Source organism: Solea solea, chromosome 16 (genome assembly GCF_958295425.1).
Source record: "Solea solea chromosome 16, fSolSol10.1, whole genome shotgun sequence".
In the NCBI taxonomy this organism is placed as follows: domain Eukaryota; kingdom Metazoa; phylum Chordata; class Actinopteri; order Pleuronectiformes; family Soleidae; genus Solea; species Solea solea.
Window position 1 is genome coordinate 25,312,062 of NC_081149.1, and position 10,516 is coordinate 25,322,577.

The following is a 10,516-nucleotide window of genomic DNA, read 5'->3' on the forward strand; positions in this document are numbered from 1 at the left end:
TGTCGCTCAATAAAATCTTTTCTAATCACTCGTGACACTTTCAATTTCTATTTGTTTTTAACTTTTTCACTATACTTGTGGGCCTTTTATTTTGAAAGCTGTGTCTGGTTCAGCGTGGGCAAACGGAAACAGACTTTTACTTTGGAGAAAAAAGCACAGACTTAAGTGCGGAAAACAGAAACGGACTTTCATTTTGAAAACGTATTGTTTCAGCGTGGACGGACAGAGACTTATTTTGAAAACCTGGGTTGTGTTTTAGTGGATAGAAATTGAGGCCTTTATTTTGAAAATGGGGTCTGTGGTTCAGCGTTGACAAACAGAAAGAGACTTATTTTGAAAAACTGGCTTGTACTTTAGTGCGGGTGTACGGAAACTTTATTTTGAAAACTGGGTTTGTGTCTCTGTGAACAGAAAATGAGACTTATTTTGGAAACTGGGTTCATGTTTCAGCTTGGACCAACGAAAACACTCACTTTGCAAACGGGTTGATTTTTAGTGGACAGAAATCGTGACCTTTATTTTGAAAAGTGACTATTTTCGGGGACACAAAATGAGACTTATTTTGAAAACAATTTCGTGTTGATAAAAAAAACAACTGTTTTGTATTGTGTTGACGAAAGGAAACTTTTACTTTGAAAACTGCGGCCTAAATACCTAAAACTATAGGTATTTTATTCTAAAAGAACTCCGTAAGACAAGCATCCGGTGGTGGCAATTCAGTTGAAGGGGAGTCGGATGTTGAACTTCGCGGTTGATGCAGCCTGTAGCACTCACGACACGCCCCCTGACCGAGGCAGGTTGCGTGTGGAGGCGGGGCGAGGCTTCAGTGAGTGTGTGTGACCAGGGACACACACACACACACACACACACACTCTGTCTCTCCTGTAAACACTGACTTCATTTAAACTTTTTATTCGTAAATACATCAACATGGACCTGGACCCGAGCGTCATCTTTCCCGCCATCCTCTTCACCGTGGTCGCTCTTTATTTCGCCTCCTCGTTCCTCCGTAAGAAGACCGACTCCTCCTCCTCCTCTCCCGCCGGGGCTAAGAAGTCCACGCCCGGCTACGGAGACGATGTCCCTCCGTCCAGAGCTCTGGGAGAGCCGCTGCGGTCCGAGCCTCCAATCTCACCGGGACCAGAGCCTCCAGCTCCGGCTGTACATGACGTCGGAGCCGCTGACAAGATCCTGGTCTCACCGGATAAGGTAATCTCGAATTTTATTAATGTAGTTTCACCATGACAGATTTTGTGTTTATGTCATTTAAGTCCAACAACAAGTCAAAGAGTCAGAGCGAATTAAGGCTACATGTGAAATATATATATAGAGAGAGAGTTTGATTTCTGAGATTAAAGTCAGAATTATGAGATTAAAGTCAGAATTATGAGATTAAAGTTAGAATTATGATATTAAAGTCAGAATTATGAGATTAAAGTTAGAATTATGAGATTAAAGTCAGAATTCATGCCCTTTAATTTTTTTAACTTCATGTCAAAATGTTGACATGTGGTCCTAATACAACCAGCATGTTTATGTCGTTAAGGTGGAACATTTTCATGTCGCTTTCCTGACCAAAATATTGCAATTCATTATATTATTACACTAATTTAAAAATCAATTAACTTAAGATTTTGATTAAAATTAAATGTAGAGCATATATTGTAAACACTCGCTACCCGCTATATAAATGAAAATGTTCATTAAACTCTTTCAATGTCGTTATAAATCAACTGTGTAAACCACTCACTCTCCCCCCCACACACACACACACACACACACACACACTCACTCTCCCACACCAAAGCCCAGAGAGAAAATCAGTGATTTTAACATCACACACACACACACACACACACTGCTGTCTCCATCACTAAGTTCAAATGTCTTATTTTGTCATTTCAGTGTTTGCAATCTTTTCTTCAGATTAACCTCAGTGACACAAAGTGACCACACGAGGCAGCAGAGGACCAGCAGCTCAAATCACTGATTTTCTCTCTGGGCTTTGGTGTGGGAGAGTGAGTGGTTTACAACAGTCGGTCTCACAGTGAAATAAAGACGTGATCATGTGACGCAGAGATCGTAGAAACTTAAACTGGCGTCGAGTTTATGATCCAAAAATCTGTTTGTGTCGGCCATGTTGTCTCTGAGCGTGAGCCTCTGTGTCTCAGCAGCAGGGGGCGCAGCTGTGAAAGAGTCTCACGTGGCTCGGCAACAACTCGGCTGACGGTGCCGATAAATGCCACGTGTGGTCGTGTGGGTGTGGTTTGTTGGGATCTTTTTTGACCTTTCACCTGTTCTTGCCGAGGTCTTTAAAAGGCCAGAGGAATGCGTACACCGCTGCTCCACCGCGTTACCGACTGCTCCACCGTCCTATATTTACACGTATGTTCATGGTGTCACATGACTGCTGCTGACACAGCTGGTGTGTGGGCGTGTCTCATTCTGTGAGTTTGATAGTCTGAGTGAGTGAATGAGTGAGTGAGCAGAAAACCACTTCTTTGTCTTTTTTTGGTCAGATAAAATTTTTGAAATTAAAATAAAGTCTGAAGTAACATATAAACACACACACACACCCCAGGATAAATCACAATAAACGTTATTGTAACACAAACAAGGAATTTGACTTGGTTCCACTTTTCTCACAAATACAACAGCTAGAGCACTCCGGTCAGCTGACCAACTGTTGTTGGAAGTGCCCAGGACCAGGCTTAAAACCAGGGGGGACCGAGCCTTCGCTGTGGCAGCCCCCAGACTCTGGAAGTCCCTCCCCCTACACATCCGGGCCGCCCAGTCTTTAAATATTTTTAAATCCCAGTTAAAGACCCACCTTTTTTTCCTTGCCTTTGACTAGTGTCTTTTTAAATAGTCTAAACTCAGTCTTTGTCTTTTAACCCTTTTCTTTTCTTTTTATGTCTTTTTGCATTGAGCACTTAAGCACTTTCTGTGAAGCACTTTGGTTGCGGCTCAGCCGTTTGTATATGTGCTATATAAATAAAATTTGACTTGACAATAAATATATAAACACAAGAAGAGAATTCATTTTAGAGCAGAAGGTATAAATATAAAAAAAGGTTAATATAAAAATATAACAAGTAAGTTATTGAGAATAACCGAAATGAGCGTTAACCTGATGCTTGTAAATATAAATATATACATTTACCACAAGGTGGCAGCAGCAGTGAACTGCACATGCTCCATGATCACGTCTTTATCTCACTCTCTCTCACACCAAACCTCAGAGAGAAAACCAGTGATTTTAGCTGCTGGTCCTCTGCTGCCTCGTGTGGTCACTTTGTGTCACTGAGGTCAATCTGAACAAAGGATTTAAAACACTAAAGTGACAAAATAAGATGTTTGAACTTAGTGATGGAGGCAACTCCTGTGTGTGTGATGATGATGATGATGATGATGATGATCTTTGGTGTGGGAGAGTGAGTGCTTTAAAGTGACCGTTGTGTGGTTGTGAAAAGTTTGGGATTATATTTTATTCTTTTTTAACACTTGTTGCTGACGTGGACGTGAAATCATGGCAGTTTTTTTCTCACATATAAAACTGGAGTTCACACCAAATGTTGTGCGTTAGAACCTCCACAGTTAGAACATGGTAACACACACTCAGGTGTCCATGTGTGCACACTCAGCACTTCACACGTCTCTGTGTGTGTGTGTGTGTGTGTGTGTGTGTGTGTGTGAGTGACAGCTTGACGGACACTCGGGAGGTTTTTTTTGTCCTGGTGTCAAAGACAGGCGGCGGCCGAGCGTCAACGACGAGCTGCGTGTGACAGATCCTCTGTGGGAGGTCAGAGGTCAGCGGTCCTGCTGCAGACACGTGTGCAGAGACATTCATGTGTTCATACATGTCGTGTGTCAGTCTTTTAAGTACAAAAACCTGCATTTAAAGGGTTCAAATCTCTGTGTGTGTGTGTGTGATATATAAAATATAAACACATGACTATTTTCTCAAAGCAACATTGAAATGATCTCAATAACAAAACCTGTTTTCTTTCCAGACTGTCCTGGAAACTGCACCAGAACCAGAACCTGTCCCAGAAACAGAACCTGCACCAGAACCTGTCCCAGAACTAGAACCAGAACCTGTCCCAGAAACAGAACCTGCACCAGAACCTGTCCCAGAACTAGAACCAGAACCTGTCCCAGCACCAGAACCTGTCCCAGCATCAGAACCTGTACCAGAACCAGAACCTGTCCCAGCACCAGAACCCGAACCATCCCCAGCCCCAGCATTAGAACCAGAACCTTCCCCAGCACCAGAACCTTCCCCAGCATCAGAGCCTATCCCAGAACCAAAACCTACCCCAGAACCAGAATCTGTCCCAGAAACAGAACCTGTCTCAGCACCAGAACCAGCAACAGTCCCAGAACCAGCACCAGAACCTGTCTTAAATCCTGTCCTAGCACCAGAACCTGTTCTGGAACCTGTCATAGATGCAGCACCAGAACCAATTCCAGAACCAGCACCAGAACCTATCCTAAATCCAGAATCAGCATCAGTACCTGTGCCAGAAACCTTAAAAGACCCAAAGCCTGTTCCAGAACCACTCACATCTGTTCCAGAACCAGAGCCAGCTCTGAAACCAGTCAAAGATTCAGAGACAGAACCAGTTTCAGCACATACAATTACTGTTGTACCAGAACCTGCTGTGGTCCATGAACTAGCTGCAATCACAGAACCAGTCCCAGAATGTGCTTCAGTCCCAGAACCAGTATCGGTGCCTGAGCCAGTCCCAGAATGGGCTTCAGTCCCAGAACCAGTATCTGTGCCCGAACCAGTGCCAGAACCTTCTGCAGTCCCAGAACCAGAACCTGCTTTGCCTGAGCTGGTGTCTGAAGCGGTCCTGCAGCCTGTGGACGAGCAGGTCCCTGATTCCACTGGAGGTCTGTCCAACCCTGGACCTGGATCTGGTGAAGACCTTGGACCAGAGACCAGCGGGGACAACGGTAAGACTCTCAATGAATCCATTATTAATCCATGACTACATGAATCATCAGCTGAGTGAGTGAGTGAGTGATTGGTTTAGTTTAGTTTCACAATAACATGAACTCTGGTTTACACCTGAACAAAAGAGGTGGAGTTACACTTGATTTTAAAAGGGGGGTGGAGTCAGTCACTTTGTGTGTGTGTGTGTGTGTGTTTCAGACGACAAAGTCACCTTCACTGTGGGGAAGAAACAGAGCAAGTTTGAGACGCTGATGACCAAAGAGGAGATTGAGGAGGAGCAGAGGTCAGTCACCACACGCCGTCCTCATGAGGACACAAGCACAGCATGTCTGAATCATGCTACACATGCTAACAACACACACTGCTATTACATGCTAACACATGCTAACAACTATGCTGCTAATGTATGCTAATAACACGCACTGCTAAAACAAGCTAACAACTATGCTGTGAAAACATGCTAGCAACACACGTTGCTAACACATGCTAACAACACATCTGCATCTTACCTCAGGAAACAGGAAGTGATGATATGAAGTCATGAGAGGTCAACAAGCTTTTTCTAAACAAAGCATTTTATGTAGCGCAGTGCTCACCAACTGGTGGCCCGTGGGCCCAAACTGGTCCACCCGACATTAATATCTGGCCCAGCAAATAATTTTCAAAATCATCTTTTACATTTTTTTTGTGATGAAATTGCCAAAATGGTTGTCAAAAATCAAAATGGCTGACTTCCTGCATCTTGAGTTGAGGCCGCGGTTTGCGATCAACTTTCTTCGTTCGTCTTCCCACCAAGTTATAGAGGCCCTGCCATCGGGGCCCCTGCCGTCGGGGCCCCTGGTGCTTCAGCCCCTGGCGTTCGTACTCGGGCTTTAAACAAAGTAAAGCTTTCTGACTCCGCCCACTGATGCATTGCTGCTAACCTCGCCTGCATGCTAACACCACAGCTAACGGTGAGTAACTAACAAACAACGTCACAGAGTAAAAGTGTTTATTTACAGTTTGTCTATAAAGTTCTTTAAAGATTTATAATCTGACTTCAGTAAAAGTGTTAAAGTTTACATTTATATTTACTTAAGCATCAAAAGTCATTTTCTGATATAAAATAAAAGTATTATAAAAGCTAAATACAGACCATAATAGCAACTCTTCTTCTTCTGATTTGGTTTATACATCAGAAGAGTGGTAAATTCACAAAATCAAAGTGAATAATCCGTGAGATTAAATGTATAAATGTTTACATGTGGTCTGTGTGTGACATATTAATTAGTGTTGAAGTTCATTCATTCATCCAGATTAACTTAATCCATGTCTGAGATGAATTAGTGTGTGTTTGATGTTGCATTTATAAATGAATGAGATTAAATGTCTTAATTTGTGAAATGAAAGTGCTCAAATTCGTACATTTATGAGATTAAATAAATGTTTATCTGAGTGATGAACCTGTGAGATTGAGATTCCACTGATAATCTCCCTTTTTCTCCCCTGTTGCTTCAGTTCTGAATAATCTGGAGGAGGAGGAGCTTTGAAGTTTGTTGGAGATAAAAAATCTGTCCATCTTCTTGTTTTGGTTGAATTATTTTCTGGGCGGAGCTTGTGTGTGTGTGTGTGTGTGTGGTTTTACGACAGTGAACGTTTGATGTTAAACATGAAATAAACGTGTGAAAGTGAACTTGTGTTTGTTGTTTTTCACTTTATTCATTTTGGATCCCAAATAGAATAAAACAGTGACTCAGTTAACTGGTTATTTATCAGTTATTAAATTAGTTGTCAACTACTTGAATTAATAATTACTCAGTTTGAGTTTCTGTGATTTTTCTGCTTCTTAAATGTGAATATTTTCAGCACTAAAAATATAAAACATGCAGTTTGATTGGGAATGGTGTGCTATGACTTTTCTAAGCGTTTCTAGTAACCATGGCGACAAAAATCGCAAAAAAACTGAAGAATTTCCACACACAAATGGGTAACTCCGCCCAATTTGGAGTGTCATACTTTAACGTAGAGTCGTGGTTGAAACATTAAACAGATCACGGGACTTGAGACTTTCCTCACCCAAGTCAAAGTTTTGAAGTTGTTTTCATTTTCATATGACTTGCAGTTTTTCTTAAAATCACCTAAAAGCACAGAGAGTTCTGCTCAAACCTCTCATTCACTCCCATGTTAAAAATCAAGACGAGGGTGATTTTAAAACTGTTGTTTCTCCGTCAGTTCACAGCCGTTTGTCACAGATGTAAATGTGGGAGCTGCTGAAAGCCTCCTGACGCTCACACGCCAAACATTTACTCTCTGGGACTAAATGTGGGAGCTGCTGAAAGCCTCCTGAAGCTCCCACACCAAACATTTACTCTCTGTGATGTAAATGTGGGAGCTGCCGAAAGCCTCCTGAAGCTCACACGCCAAACATTTACTCTCTGTGATGTAAATGTAGGAGCTGCTGAAAGCCTCCTGACGCTCACACGCCAAACATTTACTCTCTGTGATGTAAATGTGGGAGCTGCCGAAAGCCTCCTGAAGCTCACACGCCAAACATTTACTCTCTGTGATGTAAATGTGGGAGCTGCCGAAAGCCTCCTGATGATCACACGCCAAACATTTACTCTCTGTGATGTAAATGTGGGAGCTGCCGAAAGCCTCCTGAAGCTCCCACACCAAACATTTACTCTCTGGGATGTAAATGTGGGAGCTGCCGAAAGCCTCCTGACGCTCACACGCCAAACATTTACCCTCTGGGATGTAAATGTGGGAGCTGCCAAAAGCCTCCTGACGATCACACGCCAAACATTTACTCTCTGTGATGTAAATGTGGGAGCTGCCAAAAGCCTCCTGACGATCACACGCCAAACATTTACTCTCTGTGATGTAAATGTGGGAGCTGCCGAAAGCGTCCTGACGCTCACACGCCAAACATTTACTCCCTGGGATGTAAATGTGGGAGCTGCCGAAAGCCTCCTGAAGCTCACACGCCAAACATTTACTCTCTGTCATATGACGACTTTAAAACACGCTGTTTTCTCTGTTTTTCACCGTTTTTTGACTGTTAGAAACAGGTGTTTGGAAAGGGGAGGGGACAAAAGGGAGGGGGAGGGGCTTGTGAGTCAGTCACGCTCTCCAAGTTTTAAAGGTTCAGTTCACACAAATGTATGTTCCACGCATCAATGTCATCAGTATTATTCTTTTATGACACACCGTGCTACAGTCAGGTCATCGTGTGTGTGTGTGTGTGTGTGTGCTCATTTCCCAGGGTGCAACAGGAGCAGCTGGCGGCCATCTTCCTGCTGCTGAGGGAGAACCAGGAGGCGCTGGGGGAGGTGACGGAGGGAGACATGGAGGAGCAGTTGAAGCTCTACTCGCTCTGAGCATCACAAGCTGGGCGTGTCCTCGTCTCCAAACTCAAACATCGCTCTGTCCTTTTGTTTGTCAACGATATTCAGGGTTTGTTTATAATAAATTTCATTAATTTAAGTGTGTGTGTGTGTGTTTTCTGTCTTCTATTTCAAATCTTATTCATGTTGATTGTGATATAATCTCTAATAAATGGTTATTTGACAAATAAAAGACCAAATGTCTAAAAAGGGTCTCGCGGGGCTGTGGACTTTGGCAGCAGCGTCTCACCTGAGGTCATGTGACAGGAAAACAGCAGCAGCAGAAGAAAGAAAAATGAGAATTTCATCAGACTCAACAGGAAACTGAAGTTTATAAACCGCTCACTCTCCCACACCAAACCTCAGAGCTGCTGGTCCTCTGCTGCCTCGTGTGGTCACTTAGTTCAGTCTAAATTAAATATTTCAAACGCCAAATTTTACAAAATCAGACATTTGAACTTATTGATGGAGGCACACAACTCCTGTGTGTGTGTGTGTGTGATGTTAAAACCACAGATCAGTGTCTCTGATCAGTTTGGTTTGCGTCATGATTGACAGCTGACACTGAGTCCTGATTGGTTTACCTGTGTGTGAACGTGTGTGTTGTGTGTGTGTGTGTGTGTGTGCCGTCATGTCAGTGAGCAGACAGCAGGGGGCAGCGTGGCTCCAGGAGACGATGGAGAGGAGGATTTTACTCTTGTTTCATGAAGAACAAACGGTGAGTGATGATGATGGTGATGGTGATGATGATGGTGGTGATGATGGTGATGGTGGTGATGGTGGTGATGATGATGGTGGTGATGGTGGTGATGATGATGGTGGTGATGATGAGGATTTTGATGGTGATAATGATGACGGTGATGATGATGATGATGATTTTGATGGTGATGATGATGATGATGATGATGATGATGATGATGGTGATGATGATGATTCTTGTGAAGTGACGTATGAGTGACAGTGGTGTATTTTGTTCAAACGTTATGAATGTTATTCATAAAGGTTAGGGTGGTGCCAGTGTAAACTGTTGGTTGGGGTTTGTGTGCACCAGATTGTTGTGAACGTAAACTACGAATAGTTTCAATTTAAGAGGGGAGGGATGTTATGAAGTGATGTATGGGGTGTCGCCACACTCCACACCAGATGGGGGCGCAGGGGCGCTGGGTAATATGGGGACGACCCAGAGTGTTTTCTATGTAGGGCACAGAAAGTTGTTGTTCTTGGCTGGTTAGTTACAGTTACTGAAACTAAATACGGCTCATTATTATGGTATACGAATACCCTACTGATGATGATGGTGATAATGATGATGATGATGATGAAAAATTTAAAATTATCAGCAGAAATAACGATATCACAAAAATATGCTAATATCGGGCTGATATTATCAGTAGGCCGATATTATGGGACATCCGTAGTTGCTACTTTAAAAACATGCTGTTCTCTCTGTTTTTCTGCTGATTCTTCATCACCAGATTATTAACATGAAAACAATAATGTTTATGTGAATTACTGATCCTCCTCCTTCTGCAGGACGTGAAGTAGGTCTTCATCCCGTCAGATCTCAGAGACTACGTGATGGTGGCAGCAGCAGAGACAGAGGGGACACCTGAGGACATGTCCACACCTGTTTAGAACTACTTTTATAATCAATGGATCACCGTGGGTTTTTTTTAATCATTCAAACCAGTTTGTGATTTTTCAGTTTGTGATTTTTTTATGTCTCAGTTTTCTTCTCTGATGTCTGTGATGTCTCTGTTTCTTCTCTGATGTCTTAGTTTTCTTCTCTGATGTCTCTGATGTCTCTGTTTCTTCTCTGATGTCTTAGTTTTCTTCTCTGATGTCTCTGATGTCTCTGATGTCTCTGTTTTCTTCTCTGATGTCTCTGATGTCTCAGCTCTTCGGACTTGTCACCTGTACATGCCGAGCACAGGAGCTCTGATGCTGCTGACGGCCATACACACCTGTGACCAGGTAACACACACACACACACAGAAACAGGTTTTGGTGGACCTGCTGGTCTCGTGTCCGTCTGTCATGCAGGTTTCTGTGTACGGCTTCATCACCAGTAACACTTCTCTGATCATTTCTACGACTCCACGTAAAAACCTCTCAGGTTCTTTGCCAACCACGACCTGCGGATGGAGAGCCACCTGTGGGAGGCGCTGCACCACCGTGGGAACAGCAT

At 43.1% G+C, this 10,516-nt stretch overlaps 1 protein-coding gene across 2 annotated transcripts; it reads left to right on the forward strand.

Moving 5' to 3' along the window:
• The first annotated feature begins 817 nt into the window (after positions 1–817).
• si:ch73-366l1.5 (FILIA-N KH-like domain-containing protein) lies at positions 818–8,428 on the forward strand. 2 transcript variants are annotated; one of them, XM_058654064.1, is made up of 4 exons: positions 818–1,209; positions 4,014–4,962; positions 5,162–5,246; positions 8,208–8,428. In XM_058654064.1, exons 1-4 carry the CDS (start codon positions 931–933, stop codon positions 8,320–8,322), a joined length of 1,428 nt encoding a protein of 475 aa, XP_058510047.1. In that variant the 5' UTR covers positions 818–930; the 3' UTR covers positions 8,323–8,428. The 2 variants fall into 2 exon arrangements, with proteins under 2 accessions (XP_058510047.1, XP_058510048.1); XM_058654065.1 differs by lacking the exon at positions 8,208–8,428 and adding an exon at positions 6,461–6,635 and having other exon boundaries at positions 819–1,209.
• Positions 8,429–10,516: the final 2,088 nt, after the last annotated feature.